Here is a 25,038-nt window from a genome sequence, read left to right on the forward strand (position 1 = left end):
TGTATTTCAATAACAATCATTGATACGATCTACTTGGAGTCAGATTCCGGGCTACTAAAAGCTTAAATTGACTCACGAATTCAACTATTAAAATTACTACAATCTTCACAAATCCCCATTCTGATCATAAGTGCTGAAAGTGTTTAGTAAAGCGACATATCATTTCAGAAGTGTGTAATCACAAGTGAATTTTGTTTACTGGAACGAAGCAAATATGGTTATAAATTAGATACAAATCAATAGAACTGGATCATCACATGAGATTAAACAAACATCACACTCATAACTAAATACTAAGTGACGAATCAGCGTAGGTAATTCAGTTCTACAAAAAGTTAATCGCTATCCGGTTAACTTAATATTAGCATCCCGGAGTGGCTTAGTGGATGATGAAGGTTTCAATCTTACAATGGATATCACTTTCTTCAATTAACTAGATATACATTACTGACATTTACCACCTACAATGAAATTTAGACTCAAGATCTTCATCCAATTGTTTCCTCCACTACCTGAGATAAACATCAGCTTCCACAGAAGCAATTAACGATACCACTAACTTCTCTTGAAATGTAAAATTCACTAAACCTATTTAAAAATTCATAATTGTATTACTTACAAACAATCGTTAGTGTAGAAGTGATTCTTCTAACTTGACAATAATTTCCACCCTTGAATTTCAGAATGGTTTTACAGTTTATTAAGCAACAATTTTCGCTTAATTGTCACTAATATGAAGTGCCAATCAGAAGTAGCCTAATGAAAAGATCAATCAATCGCAATCAGAAGTGATATCAAGGTCAAGCGGGACCAATGGGTCAATTTCCAAAGGATAGAGTCGGATATATATGAATGATTATTTGTGCATTTCATTCGACAGTCCAATACACTTTCTCTCTCATGTAGTCAGATAGAGGATTAGCACGTAGCATATAAGGTATCAATATCAGATTTTGGACAACGCAAATCACAACAGACAAACGATTTATCAATGATACAATAACAAACATTGATGCATTGTTGTCCTCGTATATTTTTCTGAAACCTTATACAACGATCAAAAATCACTGACTGAATAGTGTTAGATTAGGATAATTATGTTATATCTTGAATGTTGATTTCTCGATATACCGCGGATAACAGAGCACTAGAACACCAAAACCTTTCCAAGTCGCAATAAGAAGACAGAAGACTAGTGAAACGAATATTATTCCAAACAGTGTCAATTATAGTACAAAATTGTCAGGTATTTCTAGTTTTTAGTAAGAACGAAATCATCATTACAGTCCTCCAATCCGCATACAGGGGCTATCAGCATTGTCCAATCGGGAAGCTACACGTAGGAATTCTAGAATATTCTTCCGAAAGGTGATTGGATGAAACATCTTCGGCTCCTTCTGAGCCTATTACGGCTTCCTCGCGTTCACCCGTGGTCCGTCGTCATAAATTACAAAATATAGTTGATAATCACAAGAAGTATAATACATTATAACACAAATTTAACAAGATGGAAAACGAGTTTTTAAAGTGAATTTCAACCAAGACACTGAAATTTCATACAGCTAACGAACAAACTAAAGAGGCGAAATTATCCTTCTAGATTCTACAACTGACATATTTAGAGAAATTACTTAATTGTTAGTTATTTATATCAGAATGGTTTTTAAGGGATATTATATTAATTTCAATGGTTGAAATCATGAGTCAATTGAGACGAGATGATTATTCAAAACATGAAAACACTGGACAAGCCGTTTCGTCCTATTTTAAGAATCTTCAACAGTGCGTATTCACAATCCATGAGTTCCATGACATTCTCAAGTACCGGTTGTTTTTTTTTAGAAATATCAACGACACCAAAAAAAGAAAACTTTCAATAATCACTTAGAGAAGGAAGGATTCGAAACTGCTATTTTTTTTCTGATGGTAAACTCTTTCTAATGATCATTATTGATCAAATGACATTGGAAATCTTATGAATTCAATTATATTCATCATCAATATTTAGATAGTTTGATTGAATTATAAAAAAAATATGGTCAGTTATAGTTACCTTGACGTTTAAAAAGTATTGATTATTGAATGACCTTGAACTTATTTAAAATTTAAATTAAACACTTTGGTTCATTTATTATTCCCACACTTTTTTTCTTCAAAATGTGACTTTATCACCAAATGCATATTGAATTATGTGAAGTTCAGTGATTATAAACATTGAAAATTGCAACAACAACAACAACAAAAATCTATGTAAATTCTACATTATTACGCTTAAATGTTAATCATGAATAGACAAGAATTAAAATACGTATAATGAATTTGATTTAGAGTTCCAACATTATAAATGTAATTATATCATCAGTCGGTTAAAGCTAGACTATTATGAGAAACCCGGAAGCATTAGATGACCGTTCCGTTTCTAGTATGGAACTCCGTAACAGTGCGCATCCACACTCCCGTACACAGGACTCGATACCAGAACCTTCATTTTCACTCACGAATGCCTAACATCTAGATCACTAATCTGATATCCAACGGTGTTAATGTCTACCTTCAACTAATCTACGATATTGCACGACCATCTATTATTGTCTTCAATGAGTCACTGCCTTACAACAGACACGGTTAAACTCCACTGGTCACAGCTTTTGATTAGAACTCCAGGAAATACATATTGAAACCAGTCACTAGTGAGCACATAATGATTATTATCAGAATGGGGGTTTGTAGAGAATGTAGCGACTTAGTGGTTAAATTCATGAACTGATTAATACTAGTCCATCATGGAAAACCTGGAAGCAAATACTAATCTAAAGATTTTCCTATATAAAAGCTGGGTGTTCGAAAATAGGAATTTGGAAATTTCAAAGTACATCTTTCACTAATAAGATGGAATACAAACATCATTTATTAATATGGTGTGTGCTACTTATGTTGACATAAGTAGTATATAACACCAATCAGGAATGGAATGCCTAACAACAGAAGGTTGAGAAGATCAAATTGAATAGAACAGGAACAAAGAGTAATTGTTACGGAAATAGAGGAACGATGAAGTTTAAGACAATTCATAAAGTATTGAACCTAAGTTTTCACATCTTTCCAAAGAACATTGTAAGATGTTAAAAAAAAACATTAGTTTTCCCCACATGAGTGTTTGCGTTCATTACATAAATATTACAGTTAAAACTTTAAGTCTAGAAGATTTAAAAACCCTTATTGTCAACACACTTTGTTAGCACAAAAAGGTACAAATGTGGAGCATTCATAAATATACTTCTTAACCTATTGAATATTCATCAATAGATCACGTCTATAACAGGTTGAAGATTTCAATTATCTACAGTTGATGATAATAATATAAAACATCAACTTATCATTGAATTGTGTAAATCCCTCAAAATTTTCACAATTCTCTTTTTTCTTTATAATGATTTGTATGATCTTCACAGATTCAATCTCAACTGCAGTCAATTGTGTTTTGTCTAATGAATTCATTGTTGAAAATATCATTGATTAAGTTGTTTTTTTGTTTACATTTTTACCCATCCATATCTTGTCACTGGTTACTTAGACTGTAATTATCTACAGTATATTTTAATTCATACTATCACCATAGCAACATATCTATCCGGCATAAAAGAAACTTACTAACTATTCAATATTGAACGTTTAGTCGATGGGATCAATAACAATTCACTGACTAATCTCATCCATTACTATGTTTAAATCTGTTATATGTTTACATTTTATTGAGATCATGAACCGATTGATATTAGACCACCAATGAAAACCTGGAAGTATTGGATGGCTGATTCGTTCTATTGTGAGACTCCTCAGAAGTGCGCATCCACGATCCCGCTCAAGCGATTCGAACCTAGGCCCTTCAGTCTCGCGCGTTAACGCTTAACCTACTGGATCACTGAGCCAGCATCCAATGGTGTTAATGTCTAGCCTCAATCAATCTACGATGTTGCGCGACCATCAATCGGTTCATGATCTCAATCAAAAACTTAACAGTCTCCACAACCCCTAAACTGATATTTACATTTTATATTGAAATATGTAAATTACATAACTGTAAAATAATTGTTTATTAAAATTCATAATAAAATGTATGTATAACCATAAAATCAGTCTATTGTTCCGTACTATGAATTCAACTATGGTATCATTCATAGTCTAGACTGTAAGTTTGAAATCAGTTCAAATATTTGTCGTTCAGATCATATATAAATAATTTAAGAAATAATTCAACTGGCAAGTAGAATGAATATCATACAAATCAATAGATCCAAGTAATAACTAACCAGCCTTTAAACCAATTAATTGTCAATCCTTATAAATATCATTTTCATTTCAATCGATCCATGATCTTGTGTAACCATTCATTCATTTAACTGAGGTGAATAACTGTCTTAAAACCGATACGTATTGAACTTCATTGATCACAGCATTTCGTAAAAACTTCGATTAAATTTAAACTTTAACACCTTTGAATGCCCGCTCAGTAGTTTAGAGGTTAAGCATTTTTAAGCGAAACCGAAGGTTCTGGGTTCGAGTCCAACGTGCAGGAGAGTGGATGTGCACTGCTATGGAATCCAATACTAGGAAGTAACAATAATCCAGTGCTTCCAGATTTTCAATGGTGGTTTAGCTTATATCGACTGCTGAATTCAACTATGAAAACACTACAATCTTCACAAATTCCTATAATGATTCTACATTCTTTGTAAATCTAATCACATCTTTTTAAGATTTAATTAATACCGTTCTTTCAGTCAGGTTCTTAGTTAATTAGTTTAATCTATAAATTTGTGATTATTGTATATGTGAAGGGTTTAATGTTAAACACCTTATTCAAAATACAGATTGTGTTTAGTTCAGTTTAAAAACGAAACTAATTCTAATGAGATATTGAATGATTGAATAATTTTTTCTGGTTAGCGTTTTTTCAGCGAGTTAGTTTTCTTCGGGATGGGGTCGCTAACCCCATGTCCAACCATCCTCCTTTATCCGGGCTTGGGACCGGCAGTAGCCCCCGGAGGGACTCCAGGCGGAGTTATATTTAATGATACATTTCACTTAATCATGTAAAAGACTATAGATTACTTTTTCTATCTAAAAAAAATCAGTAAACTTCATAATTAATGGTTTAAAAAGTAAGAATGTTCCCATTCCCATAAAGTAATGAATTCCTTGAGAGATTCATCCAAATCATTTTCAACAGATAAATGACTATAGTAGCTAAGTTCATATATTTCTCAATGAAATCTTAAAGACAAATTGCTACTCTACCTTCAAACTACAAAACATCTAACGGTTATTTAATATAAGTCATATAAATATTTGATAGAATCCTGAGTATTCAACTGTATGTATATAATATATCGCTGATATTCTTATAACTATAAATGCGTTATACACAAAATTTTAGAAAGATGTTTGTGATTGAGATCATGAACCGATTGATGTTAGACCACCATTGAAAACCTAAAAGTACTGGACGGCCGTTTCGTCCTATTGTGGGACTTCTTAGCAGTGCGTACCCATGATCCCGCTCGCGGGATTCGAACCCAGGGTCTTCAGTCTCGCGCGTGAACGCTTAACCTAATGGACCACTGAGCCAGCATCCAACGGTGTTAATGTTTAATCTCAACCAATCCACAAAATTGCGTGACCATTTTCCATTCTACTGAAATGGATACATGTCTCTAGCCGACACAGTTTAGCTCCACTGGTCATGGCTTCTCACTAGAACCCCGAGAATTCCCCCACGAAGCTAGTCACTAGTAAGAACATGGTAATTGTCAGTATAGGGGTTGTGAGGATTATTAAGTTTTTTATTGAGATCAGCACTGAAAGGAATAGTCAGAGAAGATATTAGTCACTAATTCATCATCATTCATTTGAAACTATCCCAGCCTCAGACAGTCAATCACAGACCGAATATCTCAATGATAAATTTTAATACTGTTAAGCTGGGTGTGATAGGATCAAACTAACCCAGAGAGAAACTTTTACTTCAAGATTACAAGTATGTCATACAAACAAGTGACGAATAACTAGAAACCTAGATCCATGATTTTCTGATCACGAAACATACATTGAAATAGTTTAGATCATGAACTGATATTAGCTGTGACATTTACTCATTCCTTATTTCCAAGCTTCATTAATTTTATCTTTCTTTATTCTTAATTAACTTCTTATACAAAATTCAGCATTAATATATATGGCAGTAGACAAAACTAAATGTGAACTTTAAAATATGTAAGAATTCCATGAAAACGTATTTAGTTAACAGAATACGTAAAGATGCTGTATAGTTTATTGTAATAGAATTTTGTACTATATCCATATTAAGGTATTTATTCTACTTGTTTCAGGTACTTTGTAAGGACACTGAATCAATACTTTAGTATCTATGAGTTATAAATTATTTACAAGTATCTTATAAGAATTAACAATGTCCAGAAATATTCTCGCTTTACTATTTGAAAACAAACATTCAGTCAATGGTGGAACAAAATCATTATCCCTTAGGTTTGAAGCTAAGATGAGTTCACTTGATCTGCGAATGAGAACAAAGACTCAGTGACCAAGACCAGTAAGCTAGCTATTCGATGCGTCTCAGCCCCGCTAACTAGAGGGAGAAGCCCAAGCGTGGAATGAGAAAGTATATTCTCCAAACAGCCAGAAACGAGCGATAACAACAAACACAATTCAAAACTTATATATACAGTACAAAACCGTCCTTGGAGAGAGTTACCAAATAGCATACTAAAAGATGCAACGGACCAATAGCATTCAAGATATTTCCCAGTGGGAAATACGACATGAAGATGACAAGAGCGCGTTTGGCGCGAAAACAAAGAAACTCAAATTTCCTAAATAAAATGACAAAATAAGGTCCTTTCCCAAGTGAGTTCTGAGGATCTAACGTCCTCAACACTATCATTCAGACCATGTCGGTAATTCCTAAATGACAGTGATCCTTTAACTCAAGTAAACTATCTAACCGTTCATTTTAAATATATAATTAAAGCAATTATGTGTAGTTATTAATTCATTATTTCAGTCTCAGTATACACAAAGGGAAAAACAAGATTCTCCGATACAACACAGCATTCACCAATCCAGTCACAATTGACGGAGAAGATTTGGAAGATGTAAAAACCTTTACATATCTGGGCAGCATCATTGATGAACACAGAGGATCTGATGCAGATGTGAAAGCGCGGATCGGCAAAGCAAGAGCAGCATATTTAAAACTGAAGAACATCTGAAACTAAAGCAACTGTCAATCAACACCAAGGTCAGGATTTTCAATACAAATGTCAAGACAGTTCTGCTGTATGGGGCAGAAACCTGGAGAACTACGAAAGCCGTCATCCAGAAGATACAAGTGTTTATTAACAGTTGTCTACGTAAAATACTTCGGATCCGTTGGCCGGACACTATTAGCAACAACCTACTGTGGGAGAGAACAAACCAGATCCCAGAGGAGGAAGAAATCAGGAAGAAGCGCTGGAATTGGATAGGACACACATTGAGGAAAGCACCGAACTTCGTCACAAGAAAAGCCCTCACATGGAATCCTGAAGGCCAAAGGAGAAAAGGAAGACCAAAGAACACATTACGCCAGGAAATGGAGATAGACATGAGAAAAATGAACAAGAATTGGATGGAACTAGAACAGAAAGCCCAGAACAGAGTGGGTTAGAGAATGCTGGTCGGCGGCCTATGCTCCATTAGGAGTAACAGGCGTAAGTTAGTAAGCAATTAATTCATTATTAAAACCTGGAAATTTTCCAGATTAATTTTCAATCGATTTTTTCTCAATTCATCCCTAACTCATAATGAATAAGAAGATGATCATCAGTGGTACAATCTGTTAACACATTTTATAACACTTTGACAATCCTGGCTAGTTCGGTACATTTATTCATTCGTGTTGAAAAATTCTAACATTTTAATTTCATTATGTCAACAAATTATGTTTACAATTCAGTCATAATTATTAATCGATAATTCATCAATATTTTTTGTTACGTAAGCATCACTGAAAACGTAAACTATGATCCTGTATCGTTCATTGATCACTTGAAAACCATAAAGTAGTAAACGCTACATATAGAACAAAAACAGCTAACTAACTCGATTTATGTGTAGATGTCTCATGGAGAATTGCAGCGTTTCAAGTTAGGTTGCTCGATATCAACTGGAGGAATTTTATAGTGCAATAAACTCAATCATTTATCAGCGCTGTATATACAACTAATAAAGGATCAATAAGATTTGACATTAGATCATCAGACTCGATAATAGACTGGGCGCTCGATCGATACACTGGATAGATCATCAGAACTGACCACGTGACATGTACAGTCATATAATATACGACCAGTGATTAAGAACCATTTATCGTTAAGAATAGTTGTTCAATAACAAAACACAGAATGAAGTTCGAGAGTTGTATATGTGAAATATCCACTGATATTCCCATAGCTGGATATTTCAATCTTCGCTCACTATCATGCGATACATCAGGAATGTCGAAAGACAAACAACACTAGACATCTATTTCGTTATCGTTTGAGAAATCGCATATTCTACATAAGATAGAATCCACGATAATCTGATCTTATGATCAGATGGATATAATGATACTACTGAGTCAGAACGTAAATTTTAATATTTTCAATTTCTGACAAATCATCATATAATTTAACCTTCATACAATATTATTAGTGACCAGTGGAGTCCAATCGTCTCAGGGGTTGGGCAGTTACTCATTGAAGACAATGGAAGATCGTCGCGCAATGCCGTCGATTGGTCGAAGTTAGACATTAACACTGTTGGACCCCAGCTCAATGGTATAGAGGTTAGGCGTTGGCGCACGAGACCGAAGGTCCTAGGGTTTGAGTCCCGAGTGCAGGTTAGTGAATGCGTACTAATGAGGAGTCCCATACTAGGACGAAAATGTTGTCCAGTGCTTCCAGATTTCCAATGGTGGTCTAATCTTCCCAACCTTATACTGACAACAATTTATTGTTTTAATTGTAACTATTCCAAAAGCTTTTGAACTGATTTCAGTTTGGGACATGAACAGTTTGTATTCAACATAGAAATTTATATACAATTTGTCTATAACTATACATAATTAATAGTAATTTACACTTTTATCAAAACCACATGAGTAAAATCTCAAGTTCATAATAAATCTGAATGACAACAAATCCTATCAGCCAATAGCATAGTTGATTTAATGAATTAATAAACAGAACATTGAATGTATAACAACAATCTGTGTAATTTTCGGTAAGTGAAGCTATAGCGATGACCTTGAGTAACCATGTGAATGACCTTAGTGTTTTATACTTCTTATTAGCTGATAAATTAACAGACCTTTAAAATCGAGGGAATGTAATCCACGTATATATATAAATAATTTTGAGTAAATAGTTTATGTTTTGATTATTCGATAGTCTTTTTCAACAACTTTATGATAACCCAAAATAAAAACCAGAAAAAAAAATTGAACGTTTTTGTCTCAGCAACCATTTGCATAATGCAAAAGTGCCTATTATTCAGTGCATTCATAATGAAATGTAATGGTTGCAAGTTTATATTGAATAAAGAATAAAACGATTCTCATTTAATTATGTATCCTTCAGGACCAACAATGAGAAGGAAGTATTCTAATCTACAATATGTGCATAGATAGTTTATTCGTAAATATATATTTACATACCACTAATGCATGTCTTTCATCATCTCCAGTTAATGTTTAATTAACACAGAGTACCATTTTTATGCACATCCTACTCCCAACCTAGACCTCAACTATCAAGAAGACAAACCCTAGAATATGACTGTAATGAAATATACTTTGAGGGGGGAGGGCATAAATCTCACTCTTTTTATAGGATTTTTCATTTTAATGAGTTTTAATTATATCGATAAAACTTAAAACGAAGTTTATGTCGAACAAATGTTCAAACTAAATAAATATATTTCAATGGTTGAGATCATGAGTCAGTTGAAGCTAGACCACCATGGAATACCTGGAAGCACTGGACGGCTGTTTCGTCCTCATGTCGGACTCCTGCAGGTTTTCCATGATGGTCTAGCTTCAACCGACTTATGATCTCAACCATTGAAATTACTATAATATCCACAAAACCCCTTCTGAAATAAATATATCGCAGAAATTATTACGGAACGATTGGATAACTTATTGTAATGTTTAACAACTTAAGATATGAAAAATAATCAAATCTTGAACAGAACGATTATCATTACTGAATCATTCACTTAATAAGCTTAATCCTTTGCATGTTATATCAGTTAGTTCAGTGATAATATGAGAACTTGACAAATAAACAATAATACTATTGTGGTGTGTGTTACTAATGTTGACAGATATAAGTAGTATGTATCATTAATCGAAAGTGAAATGTCTAGAGGCAGAAGGTTAAGAAGATCGAATAAAAGTGAAAGAGAACAGATAATGATTGGTGTGGAAACGAAGAGACGATCAAGTCTGAGACAACTGATTGACATTTTGCGAATGAAATATTTACTGTATGGTTCTCAAATATTCTGTAACTTTGTGTTTAAATACACTCGATTATCCCTAATTGTATTCTCGTTTACTACACTATATGCTTAAATTTGATGCGTCCCATTTCAATAAATATCTAATTATTACTTTTAACATGACAGCTTCTTATCATACATTATTAATGAAAATCTCAAAAATGTAGAACTTCATACCAGTTACACAAGCTAACAGTTATCTGGACTCAACAGTTCAGTGAATAATGCAGTAATTGTTTAAAGTGAAAGGTAGTGAGCCCAAGTGTCAGTGCAAACATCAACATTGAGATGCATGTATATCCAGCTATCGAGTCCCAAGTACGATTAAATACGTAGGCTAAATTCTACTGCTAGCCATAATCAGTATATTCTATTTCGCCAGTTTCGTATCGAATAAACAAAACTCTGAATTACTAGTACAGGGGTTGTGGAGATTATTAAGTTTTTGATTGAGATCATGAACCGATTGATGTTAGACCACCATTGAAAACCTGGAAGCACTGAACCGCCGTTTCGTCATATTGTGGGACTCCTCAGCAGTGCGTATCCACGGTCCAGTAGGTTAGGCGCGACCGAAGGCCCTGGGTTCGAGTCCCGCGAGCGGGATCGTGGATGCGCACTGCTGAGGAGTCCCACAGTAGGACGAAATGGCCGTCCAGTGCTTCCAGATTTTCAATGGTGGTTTAACATCAATCGGTTCATGATCTCAATATATATATATATATATATATATATATATATATATATATATATATATATATATGGGCCAGAATTTGTTTACGTGTCTCCATACAATTAGGATGATTCATCATATTGGTTTATGCATATGAAAAGATTATTCCTATATTTCACATATAATTCCTGGAATAAAAACAGACTCCAATGTTTATATAAAGACTTGCATAATTTTGTTTTTAATTATAGCCATCATTACCACTCCCTAATGATCTAGATGTAAGCGCCATCTTAGATTTTGTTTTCCAATTATCAGAATAAAATATATCGGAAAATTGATAAACAATAATAAGAAAACTCATGATCATTTGTCTGTAATGAAAATATAATTTGCATATTAATGCATATATTAGTTGTGGATTTATTCTTTATAACTTGTATTTAATGGTCCTTATTTAGTAGACAGGTTTCGTCAAGAGCTGATTGAATACATGACGTAAGCGCTGATGATGAAAATGCTGCCTAGAATGGTAAAGTAATTTCCGTGATTAAGGAACCGAAATTTCAGAGAACATAAAATCCAGAAAATGGTAGAAGTTGGATAATCCTTAGGAATCAAAAAGTACTGGACACTTTCCTTATTCTATCCTAGAAATCAACTCAACAAAAGAGATGGAATCAAAGACTTTTACGTCTTAAAGAGAGTATGATACTTTTCAGAACATTAAGTCGAAATGGAATGATCTAAAACATCAGCTTTACTCAATTTAAAATATACCATGTCTATATGATCATTGGATTTGTGTTGTTTTCTTGCCAAAGTTGACTTTACAAGCTATGGATTAATAAAAGTATTCCAATACCTCAGCGCCACAGCTTTAACTTGTCAAAATACAACCATCAACAAAATTTTAATGATTCAGCAGACAGTGCATCAAACATCTACAGGCCTAGTAAATAAATTACAGTAAAATTAATTCACAAAATTCCATTTCAACAACTTTATTATTCAAAAAGTATTATATAATCAGTATATTTGATCGAAATACAATATTTGCTTGCCAATATCCTTTTCCGAAAATTCGTTCTCAAATATTTTCAAACAAACATTTCATGAATTAAAAGTAAAGGGTTGAAGTGAAAACAACTTCAAATCCTAATCTTTTCGATTACTGCTTATACTTTTACTACTTCTACCACTATGGGATTTGAATCGACAACTGTATCTCTGTGCTGCTAATGCAGTATTGTGGTGTGGGTTACTTATATCCACATAAGTAGTATATAACGGTGGTCAGGCATAGAATGTATTTCAGTAGAAGATGGAGAAGGAAAGAACGGAAACGGAACGCAGTTGGTATGAAAAGTCATGAATAATGAAATCTGAGACAATGGATTGATGTTTGCAACAGGAACAGTGAAGTTTGAGACGATGGACTGAAAATTTTGGTTCTCAGATTTTAGTGAGATGCTCTGTAATTTCATGTCAGTTACATTTGACTGTCTTCAATCGTGTTCTTGTTCACTACAGTATGGCAATTTGAACTGATTTACGTACGTACAAAGTTCTACGTCGTTGCTGACTGACCGATCTGAGTAGTACTTACACTAATGTTTAATGATCTAATTAAGCATAAACTTCATTAAAAACGATTCACTTTGGAAACCACTGTAACAAAATTTTTAATATTTCATTGTTTTTTGAAGTGTTTTAAAGTAATTATACAGCGAAGATATTCAATCAAAATTGAAAACTTCCTAAGTCAAACTTAAATTCTATGCTTCCCTATTTTATTTATTTAAACACATAAACATTGGTACAAAAAGGCACCAAATAGATATGCGCCACATAAATCATTCGTTTTGTGTGAGGGCTGGGATATTGTCCGGGTGCCCTAACCGAAGGCGGTTTTCTTAGGGGGTCACACCCCGATCCTTTCACCTAAAAGTCTAATCCACAAGGCAGTGGGGCAACGTCGAGACGCTGTCCCATGGTAGCCGATGACCAACAATTGGTTCATACGCCATTTGTCCCCTCAGGATCCTGGAGCCCATGTGCACCATTGGTTTGAAGTCAGGGTTTTCCAACCCCCCTAGGTAAATCCTCCATAACCCTCAACCCGGGCAAAGCGCTGGATATTCGCTTTTTGTCCTATCAATTTCGTAAACAACACCCGTGGTGCGAGAAGGCAGTGAGTAAGACTTCCCTGGCAAAGGCTATATACGCGTGGCCATGTGAGAGCATTTCGAGAGAGAGGGAGTTGACTCACCCCACTCTCGGCCGTACCAAGGCATTTGGGTGCATTCCTCTCGATTAATCTTCAATTGTCATTCAGTTATATTCAACGTAGAACCTGATTCAATTTCTCACAACACATTAACATAAAGATATGAAACTATTAAGACAAATCTTAGAGTAGAAGTAATAGTAAAAGTAACCATATCACAGATCACTATGAACGATGAATCTAATCGGCCTAATAATTCTATTAAACTCATCCAAAGATCCTGTTGTAAAATAGTTTAATGAATTAACATCACTTTATTTACTGATACAAATTAATTTACACATGATTCTGAATAGATAAAAAGAGAAAAAGAAAACCTATTTTTAACACAAAAACACACAACCCATTCAACAATATAAATAAATATTGTTGGCACAATTAGTACGTTTATACTTGAAAAGCTGTTTGAAAATGGAAGAAGGAAAAAAAAGAAGAAACAAGTGCGCAAACACAACACACACACAGGTAGGTACATTGATTAAAGTACTGAGAGATGATTAAGCGAGAGAAAATATTGCCAAGCGAATAGGTTGTTCATATTGCATCAAGAAAAATCATAATCACATCAAGTTCACTTACAAGATTATAATACTGTTAAGATAATTGAAAATAAACATCAAAACTGGCAATGAAAAACGATGTGGTAAGATAACAAGGAGAGTAGGAAAATCCACATATGAAAAATTACAAATTATTTCAATTAGATAAATATACACATACGCACATACATACATACATACATACATACATACATACATACATACATACATACATACATACACATTCTATCACACATAAATGGGATACAAAAGAGACCTTTAAAGGGGTAAAAATTAAGGACAACAACAACAACAACAACAGGGAATGTTACATTTGATTTGATTGATTGATTTTTTGAATAAGGTAGATAGAAAACAGTCTATAAAATTATGATTCAGTTTCCAAACTTGATACCCGTGATGAATTAGTGACTTTTAGAAATTCTAATAACATTTCATTTTCATTAGCTTGAATAAATTCATCATAATCCTATTGAAATATAAAAAAAGGATACATATGGGTGAAAAGGTTCATTCATGTGAATCAGGGAAATGAGTGAGTAATTTAATAAATGTGATACTTAGTTAATTCATTAATAATTCAGTTTAGTCAGTCACATACAATGTAGAACCAGACATATATATGTATGCATCGATCCAAGTTGCCAAATTTCATTAGCACAACAAGATGAACACCAAATTCATAGAAGTAGTTACTTCAATGGTAGTAATATATAAATGAAAGGTTGTGTATAAGGATATAATACAGGAAGAATTAGTTCGTAAAAAGAAAGGTTTAAAGCTATTTTAATCTCACGGTTTAAGAGAAGATAGAAGGTGTATACATTTATTTGATTGTGATCGATTCTGAAACATTTGACTCAGAGCCTCCAACCATTGGTTTCGATAGTGGCGTGGACTCCAACCAATTAGTCTGTATCTACCAACATGGCTCAGACTTGAAGTTATTGACTTTATGAACTGATGTCACGTTTTGCTTTGGCCACTTTTAACTTTCATCCGACCATCCCCAACACTAATCAGCATTGCACATCGTGGTAATCGGTGTTCAGGCATACGTAACACGTGGCCCAACCATCTCAGTAGATGAAGATTTACAAGCTAGACTAAGACACAATTGTATCAGGCTCTAACATTCATTATGACTGACTTTCTATACACTGATTTTAATTGTCTTTCTTTAAAGACCTGTTATATTTACTTTGACAGTAAGAATTGATGTCATAAATGACACTTCATCAAGTTTTTATTTCTATCACTAAATTTATATTGAAGAGAACTGTCGGCAACTAATCAATTTTATCGATTTATGCCAGATCACTTATGAATTAATTCTTATGAATTCTTATAAATTAATGACTAAATCATGGAGTCTTCTGAATATTTAGTGTAAAGCTATCTTATTGTATGTAGAGGACGGGGAGCAAAGATGTGACTCAGATATTTAGAACGAAGGATGATGATTGACGTAGTCCTGGTAACCCACTAGTTGCTTAGTTGTGTACTTAAGTAAGTCAGAAATAACTCGATATATAGGGCCAGATATATTTCAGATATCCTACTGACATCATATCAAAATAAACAAGCTGCAAGAACACAAAATCGTAAGAAGATTCAAAATATAAGTTTAAGTATTACTACGTGTGCATTCGAATTATAAGATAATTCACGTATCAAAAGATTAAGCATGGTTCATCAGATAGTAAATCATCCGTTAAAATAATGATGGATTTCATATCCACTCATTATGGCGTATGATTAGAAAAGTCGTAAAATGAACTAAACATGAGATTGTAATCTCCTAAAAATGCATTAGAAATAACAAAAGAAATTCTTCTTAGGATGTTACACGTAGCCTCAATTACAATTGTGAAGGAAACAGAATTACTTTGTAACTACATGAGTATACCAAGCCTAGCAGTAAAATCCAAGATGCTCATTATGCTACATTTCGACCTATCAGTCGCATGTGTCTGCATCCTGATGTTAGTGTGTACAATGGGACTCGAACCTGCTCCTTCTCACTTTAAACCATAACGCTGTATCTACTGTACTACTAAATCCAGATAGCTAATTTTACTAAAAACTTTTGACCAAATGGCAATATCCAGATAATCCGCTCAAGATGTATATATACAAATAAAGACAGATTAATTGCGTTTTTTATCAACAAAAGGAAAATACAAACCCTTACAAACTAATGGAAGAAAACTGAATGCGTGAAACGATTTTTCTAAAATCTTGACAACGGAAATGCGAAAATGATTGTACGAGAATGCACACTCACATTCACTGAACATAAGATCATCCAATACTTCGAAAAATTTTTACTGTTAGGATAAACATGTTCGTGGATATTTGATGTTTAAAAACAAATCAGATCGATTTCGCAAACGAATTTGTTCTCTTGAGACTTAAAACGCATTATTGTTCGTAATTCATCCCACATACTGTTAGATAGTCACAGAATCCCCTATCACTTATCAATAAACAATGGTTAGAACAAAAAGAACACTTTACTGAGACAAAGACCAGTTTCGTTGGAGGTTGCTGATTCAGTTGCTTCATTGGAGTAATTATAAGTTAGGCGTAAAGCCAGCTGATTTAAGTCAAGAGAACAATCACTATACCCCCACCCTTTTAAATAAATGAATTCAGTAATATAAGAAAACAAACACTGTATTTTTCAGTATTAGACATAATTCCTTTTGTTTCACAAGACTGTACTTTGCAATAGTTGGCTAGCTAGAAAACAATTACAACAATAATACAATCAGTTAATGGCCTACAATTACAAGATGGATAGTTTTGTGGATTAACAGTTATTATTCCAGTAAGATTTATTACATGGAGCTCAGAGAATCACGTGACAGTGGAGCAATGCACACATTGTAATTTCTTGCAAGAAAAAATCAAATTTGAGTGATAGCCAGTAGAACATTTTCAAAGACTAACTGCCTCTTTATGGAAATTGATTTGTTTTTTTTGTTTAGATAGATACCACACTTATGTCGCATGGTTTTGTAATCCACCTTTTAGTACGCAAGATGTACCAAATTGTAAATCGCCTTAACAATATCACTAATGGTCGTTACTATGATATGTAATTTTACCAGAACTAGTAACTGTTATCACCAATGAAAATAAAAGGCTCTATGACAAGATACTAGAGATATTTTTAAGGAAATATTGTTTCCTGTATTTAAGTTTTCCCTATACTACCATGCCTCTCTCAACAGAGACTAAACGACAAGGCTAAGAAATAGCCATATCATGGTATGATATGATTGACATGAGGCTTGTCTAAAGGGGCTCAGACCACCCTATAAACCATGATCTGGAAATAAAACGAAAAAAACACAACATTTATACATGAAAAAGCCAGAAAGCGGCTGTGAATAAAAGAGACTGTAAATGATCGACTGGCAGCAAATAAGAAACGGTAAATCGTATGACAGTAGTTAATGGGTCGACCGAAAGCTTATGATAAATGGAATGTGTAGACAAAGTAATCTAGCTACCTAATAGTTAAACAAGAAGAATATATATACAAGTATTCCGTAAACTAGCCCTGGGTGTAGCTACTTCTTCAATTTTCGTCCTGATATATCAAGTTCAAGCAGTCACCCCATTAGCACAGCGAGATAAAAGTGTCAAGATAAACACCAGAATAGTAAGGACATTAATGGGGATGAAAATGACTAAGCGTTGAAGATACAACCCAAGGAAACATACATTAGTGGAACAAGAAAATTACTAAGTAATTTATCAACTTATGATCTAAGAGAAAACAATGAGTGAATGCATTTGTGCTACTCAGAACGATTCTGAGACATGTTACTCAATCTTTAACCAGTGATTACGATAATCACGCAAACCCCAACCAGGCATTCTACACTTACCTACATGGTTCAGTCCAATAGTCAATGTCTTCATCAACTGACCCTATGTCCTCGTCATAACTTTCTTGAAACCTATTTCTACAACAGCGTGTTGACGTAGTCGGTGGAAGCGCATACGTAATACATGTCCTAATCCTCTCAGTCGTTGAAGATTCAAGATGCCAGACACTGCTATCGGGTTTTCTATGATTATTATGGAACTTTTACAACACATGGAAGCACATAAGAATATCTGCAGAAAGTTGGAGGTCACGAGCTGTCACCAAACCTCATGAATAATGTCGGAAGCTACATTTCAGAAGATTAAATGATTATCTTAATCATCGTCATTCTAAATAGTACTAAGTCAAACGTGAGAATTAGATTTTTGGAAGCCCCAGCTAGTTGCTTATTAAAGTGTAACATGTTTGTGAAATGATTTCAATCAAATAACAGGACAGAATGCGCTCAGTGACAATCACTACAACTAGCAGAAAGTAGTTAACTCTATCCAAATACTAAATAGATCAGAAACATAAACAGGTTTTCTACAGTTTGTTGATACTCCAAGCATTAAGTTTTAAATTTTTGAGCAACCTAATAGTGCGTATAAAGAAGCACAGCTAAAACTCACAAATGGTTAGGCAACTAACAGACGGTTTTCATTATCCGTAGCTACAATACCACTGCATAGTAGGTAGTTCTACAAAGATTCGGCTTATTGTAAGCATATAAGGTTCGCGTATTACCTTGGGTTACTGGAAGCTTAGACTGCTTTGTGTACTCATTTACCATAATGTTTTTGTTGACAAGATAGAGCCTTGATATACTAGTCCTACAAACTAACTCACATTTATGATACCAAGAAATATACCAGGCAAGAAGAGATCATATTTCTGTAGGTGAACGAATGAAAGGGAAACATTGAGTAATAAGAATGATACAAACATTTGAGAATACAATTTAAATGAAAACACTGAATAGACAAACCCTACATCTCAAAATATTTCTTAGCGTTTAAGAACATCACAACCGCACTCAGCTCGCCATTAGGTCTCATTATGAATCATATTTGATTTCCAGAATCTCAGCTAAGTGGAAATGTTCCGGCATATGGTAATCTGAAAGGGCTACCTCTGGATCTCCAGTGCTGTATGATGGGTTGGTGGTTGCTATACTCGTACTATGCACTTTTAGTATCAACAACCAGGGATCAACAGACGCTTTAGATGTACGCAGTATTCATATTATGCGGCTATCTCATGTAAAAACTGTTGTTGAGGCGTAAACGAGCACTTCCTTCGTTTTACAGTTTTAGCCTAAGTAACAGCTTTGGAGTCAGATCAAACCAAAAGATCTTCAACAAGAACCATGATAGTTAATTTTAAGACGGACGATTGAGAGAAATGTTAGGTGATGAAACAAGAGTGAAGCCCTGATTCATCTAAATATCTACAACAGGTAACCCATGTGCATATCACGTTTTTGTATACCTCTACAAGCATAAAAAGCCTACAATAAAATATACCTCGAAGCAATTTCTGGCAATGCAGCAAGCAGAAAACCAGCATCATGAACAGAACACACAGTTCTGCTAGGAGCAGAGTAAAGTAAATACATGTGTTAAAGTTTTGTTGTATCCAAAATATGACAGCTACTAGTTTACTAGTGGACATACTTCATCATAAAAAATTATTCAAAATGATCTTCCCTGACATACCCCTAGATATTCCGACCCAAGGAATAGCTGAGGAGCTATTATTGTTTTCCCATTTTCTTCGAGAGCCTTGAACATGAATTGTTTGTCAGTCTCTGAGGATGATATATCTTTTACTTCAAAGGGTATCTTAGCTGCACTAAGTATGTTTATAATATATTGTTGTCTACTTTTGACCTACAATAATTTGATAAGATATTTTTGAAAAAATTACTTTTGTATTTCCTGAGGTCGACGATATATAAACATCCACAACCATGATTTCGGACTTTCAGTGTTCCGCCAAATGAACAAATACAACCTTGTCAATATCGTAATATGTTGCTATGACACTATTTTTTCCAATACATTTCGTCGAAAAGAAAATACCAAATTTATCTATCAGAATATCTCAGAACCTGATGACAGAATGTGAAGAAATGTTTTTGGAGATTAAGCAGTGTACCCATCTATTACTTGTTTCGAACTTCAGTCTTCAGTATTAAGGATAGGAGGTTTATCGACCTATATAAATCATTGCAGTTTGTAATACTGTAGAGGCCCAATCTCAGTTTGAATATACTAACAGAAGATGCTGATATTACGTGTTCTGGTAGAGAATTCCAGTAATTCACTACTCGGTGCGAGAAACGAAACTCCAGACGTAAACGATTTGATCTCGGTTTTTGAACTTTCTTCGAATGTCCTGTAGGGCCAGTGAAATGTCACTGAGCCCTAGCCAAATCATCCGGCAGTTGGATCACTGAATGTCGAACAGATCATCGCTCCCTGCCAAGGTCATGTACAAGCAACGCGCATTAGTTAATCATATGCCATGGACTGGCCCATGCGGCAGTGGTCTTACTTTCGCATGTATCTACCTTAACTAATATATTTCTGTAATAACGTCCTCTGTGTTGTACAGTCTTCAAAGTATCTATGGTACCTTGATACGTCAATGGGGTAGTCCACGTAAGGTGCTGACCACGAGGTGTGACTTCAACGTTAGCTACTTTATCACACCATTCACGTCTAACTCGAGTAGGCCTCCAATCATTTCGACATAGATCATCTACGTTGGTGATCTACACTGGTGAGCAAGACTTCGAATAACGCAGTCTATCACTATGATCTTTATTTTTGCATTCTATACTTATTCTTTTTCATTTTTATCATCGCCTATGTTAATCTGTTACTGTGAACTTTCGTTGCTTCATGTCAATGTTGATTAGTATTTAAACTTAGATACTTAGTTCAATCGACAGAACTAACCAATCAACTACGATTACAATTGGCTATCATGGTTCTTTAACAAGCATTAGCAGCATGTAAATGCTCCTGTGTAATATGTCTTTTAAAATATCAACCACTCGTGAGTATAGCCACAAGGCAACACGAACGCATATCTCTTTGTACCTTATCCACCGGTATAAATAAGACAAGATTAACTATCGACTATAAATTCATCTTTCTGCTTAACCACTATCCACTAGAATGTTCTGCTTTTTTTACCACTGCCTGCCTAATTTCCAATTGCTGAGTTCCATGGCCAAACAGAGGATATGAATGCTAGAAATTCACGGTGAGTTTGAACTATAAATTTCCTGCGATCTTAGATCTCGTTTAGACTGTTCGTCAGTCTACAACGCTGTGTTAATCGAAAAATTTAATCAACAGTACCTCGTACATAATCCAGATTCAAACTATTGCCTACTTCATTACTTAAAGGCAAGAGTAACCCAGGCGAGTTTCATAATTTCATTAGATTATTTCGTACTATATTTATGATGCGTGATAACATTTCGTAGTTGCTTTCACGTAAACTAGTCATATATTCTGTCACTGCCGTCAAGTTTTAGTCGAAATCATGTACATTTATGACTCGTTAGTCGACATACTGTGGTAAAACATATTGCATGTACACGAGCACGCTTAGTCCGTGTCCCAAGTGCACACGTTGTCGTACTTAATATGTCACTTAACGCTAGGTAATAAGCTCTTTGTATCAGCCTTTTACGAAATGGCCACGTTACTTGGATCCTCTAAACCTTAGTTACATTGGTGGTTACCATTTTAATTAATGTTTACTATACCCCTTGTATTTGCCATTATTTCACACGGTAAATCATGGCTCCATTTCCTTATTACACAACAGTCATTCCAATTCCATTTTCGGTATATTTGTATACAATACGGGTTTGGAAAATATCTAAACGTCCTCGAAAATTCTCCACGAACCCAACCATAGTTTTCGTATATGTTTTTATTCACACATCCAACTGTTACGCTAATAATACCTAAACGACCGTTCAGTGCAATTGTTAGTATACGTAAGAACGATGTTATTTAAACTTGACTTTATAATACATCAGAACTATTGTAGTTATTCTACTTCGACGTCGTACTTTATTTTATGAAGTATTGTTTCCTCGTGGCTGTTATCTCACCGATGATTTCGGTACATCAATCGGTTGTTCAACTACTCGACGATTTACAACCTGTCCAGTTCAATTGGTGGTCTGACGACATTATCATTCGCGCGAATCATCAGTTTATGCAGTCGAGCGAATCTCCTGCAAACTGAAAACGATATTGTCGCCTCTATCCCAACACTGACAGCGTTTTTCAAGGGTATCATTGACATGAGTCCAGAGTGACACTTTTGTTTTCTTATGTTCTTTTCGATATTTTTCTGTTTACTAACCGAACAAACACGCAGCACTCACCGTTTATCATCTTTTAGAGACTTCATCGTGCCACCTTTGCTGTCGATTTGTAGCCTTCAACCCTTACTAACTGTAGCAGCAGTCATCGACTTTTCAAACTGTGACTACAAGTTGGTCAATAGATTCGCACAATGAAATCACGACCACTCTTCACGGTTATACTTCTGTACTTACGGTTAGTCTGTTAGATATAGATATAACTAGAATTTGACACTAATTAATAGCTGTCAACGACACTGTCCGACTTACAACTTTAAACTAATGACAGTACAAACAAGGACATCGATTGATAATACACTTATCCTACTATCGCTATAGCATCATTACTCTTGCGACGGACTTAACGTTTGTCATCGGAGGAACTGAATTGCTTGTCAAAGCTATATATTTCAGCGCGACTTGATAGAACAATTAAACGCTTTGTTCTTTTCATTATTTCTATGATTAATCGCTTTACGTTTAACCAACGTCCTACTAACATATTATGACTCGCTGTTTCCCGACCAGTTTCTGCCGCCTCCTTTCCATTTCTTTTACAGATAAGCAATACCTGGAGGATTTATAATATTCGTTTGGCACTCTCTGGCGCGCGACTGCTCCCAACATGTTTGGTACCGATTCAAACGGCCATTGAATCTGGTGGGGGAGTATTGTAGGGCCAGTGAAATGTCACTGAGCCCTAGCCAAATCATCCGGCAGTTGGATCACTGAATGTCGAACAGATCATCGCTCCCTGCCAAGGTCATGTACAAGCAACGCGCATTAGTTAATCATATGCCATGGACTGGCCCATGCGGCAGTGGTCTTACTTTCGCCTGTATCTACCTTAACTAATATATTTCTGTAATAACGTCCTCTGTGTTGTACAGTCTTCAAAGTATCTATGGTACCTTGATACGTCAATGGGGTAGTCCACGTAAGGTGCTGACCACGAGGTGTGACTTCAACGTTAGCTACTTTATCACACCATTCACGTCTAACTCGAGTAGGCCTCCAATCATTTCGACATAGATCATCTACGCTGGTGATTTACAGTCCTCTCAAATTATCAGTCCTAGACGGAAGTAAAAGACAGAACATAGTAATACCAAGATTACCGTTCAGTATACGATAAGCCAACATTAGATCACCCCGTACTCTACGATAAGATAACGGAAATAAGTTAAGGTGTCTCGGTCTGTCTTCATAAGATAGGCCAGATAGACCTTGTACAATCTTAGTACCTCGTTGTTGGACTCTTTCCAGCATCTCTGCTCCATACTTGAAACAAGGAGTCGCTACTTTAATCCCATATTTTAAATGTGGTCGCACACAAATCGGAATAATAATCTAAACATCTCATCATCTAAATACTGAAAAGACCTACGAATAGACCATAATGCCCTATAACCTTTCGCAGCAGCAGCCTCACAGTGACTAGTGGTTTTGAAATCACTGCTTAATATGATTCCTAAGTCTTTATGGCTTGTTACTTTGGGTAGCACGAATTCACATATTGTGTAGTGATACGATTCATCATATTTATTTGCATCACTGCACTCTTATCAGGATTCACATCTAGTGACCACCTGTCCAACCATGCCTCTTAACCATGATCTTAAAAGCTTAATATGATTGAAATGAGTCCGTTCAAATGGTTCAAATGCTTTTGGATGGAAGAGAAGAAGCTTTCGCCTAACGAGCTTTCGTATCTAATGGCGGTAGATTACCAATACCTCTAGGCAGGAACTTAGGTATTAGAGTGTTAAGTAAATCCCCAAAATAAATAGTTCTATAAGTTTTCGACATCGGATGTTAACCACATTAGTTTTATTGGACTCACATAGCTGAAGGTGCTCGGTCATGCATTCGCACCAGATCACGAGTGAGAACGCCGCGCTTAACAATCCCTGCAATCGCTAGCCAGATTAGATCGGACGATCCTCGACGTGTTGATAGCCTATCAATTATATCTTCGAACCTCCTCGCTTCTGTCTCTTGATTTAACTTGGTGGGAACGATTCATATCAGGTGTTACTGGTCAAAGTGCTGTCACACGCCGAATACCTGTGGCATCTTCAATATATTATTAGTAAAAGAGGAAAAAGAAAAAAACGTTTGTAAATCATAGCGAGATACTGTCATTAGCCCTTAAAAATATGTTAAGTTTCCTCGTAAACAGTGCTTTGCTTTCTGATATTCTTACAGTTGTGTACATTTTTTGTTTTCCCAAAAAAATCCAATACTTTCATCGTGTGAAATATGTTCTGATATCGCATGTAAGTCGATTTCGTTGCACGTTCCGGTTCGTCAAGCACGTACGTGTGTATTTCGACATACACCTTCAATTTTGTTTTTTCTCCTAGACGGCTTGAAATGATGAAGTCACGTCGAAAAATACGATGAATAGGAGTATTCATTGTGTAATTTCGTTCATTGTTGTATTGTGCCACATGACCTCATATTATGGAAAGACAACCAGAGGCTGCTGAACATAGCAAGCTATCAGAAAGTGTATATCCACCGTGGGCTCTTTGGGATTCAACTTCTAGCCGGCCACGTATTATGGTCATCATCACCTCACTATGAGAGGAGTAAACTGAAGCAGTAAATAAATCCTCGAAACAC

At 35.1% G+C, this 25,038-nt stretch overlaps 1 protein-coding gene across 1 annotated transcript; it reads right to left on the reverse strand.

The window, feature by feature from the left end:
• Positions 1–13,579: 13,579 nt before the first annotated feature.
• Positions 13,580–20,121, reverse strand: SH3BGRL (SH3 domain binding glutamic acid-rich protein-like). The gene is made up of 3 exons (XM_051217900.1): positions 19,941–20,121; positions 19,730–19,903; positions 13,580–14,597 (listed from the first exon to the last, which is right to left on the reverse strand). The coding sequence occupies exons 1-3, from the start codon at positions 19,983–19,985 to the stop codon at positions 14,496–14,498; spliced, it is 321 nt and encodes a 106-aa protein (XP_051064332.1). The 5' UTR covers positions 19,986–20,121; the 3' UTR covers positions 13,580–14,495.
• Positions 20,122–25,038: the final 4,917 nt, after the last annotated feature.

This window comes from Schistosoma haematobium, chromosome 7 (assembly GCF_000699445.3).
Source record: "Schistosoma haematobium chromosome 7, whole genome shotgun sequence".
NCBI classification, from domain to species: domain Eukaryota; kingdom Metazoa; phylum Platyhelminthes; class Trematoda; order Strigeidida; family Schistosomatidae; genus Schistosoma; species Schistosoma haematobium.

Excerpts from the sequence above, each read along its gene's own strand:
- SH3BGRL (XM_051217900.1), bottom strand. The coding sequence starts at position 19,985 with ATGGTTGTGGATGTTTATATATCGTCGACCTCAGGAAATACAAAA. Across the intron at positions 19,904-19,940 it reads CGACCTCAGGAAATACAAAA|GTCAAAAGTAGACAACAATA; the intron begins GTAATTTTTTCA and ends AAATTATTGTAG. Across the intron at positions 14,598-19,729 it reads TTGGGTCGGAATATCTAGGG|GATTATGATGAATTTATTCA; the intron begins GTATGTCAGGGA and ends ATATTTCAATAG.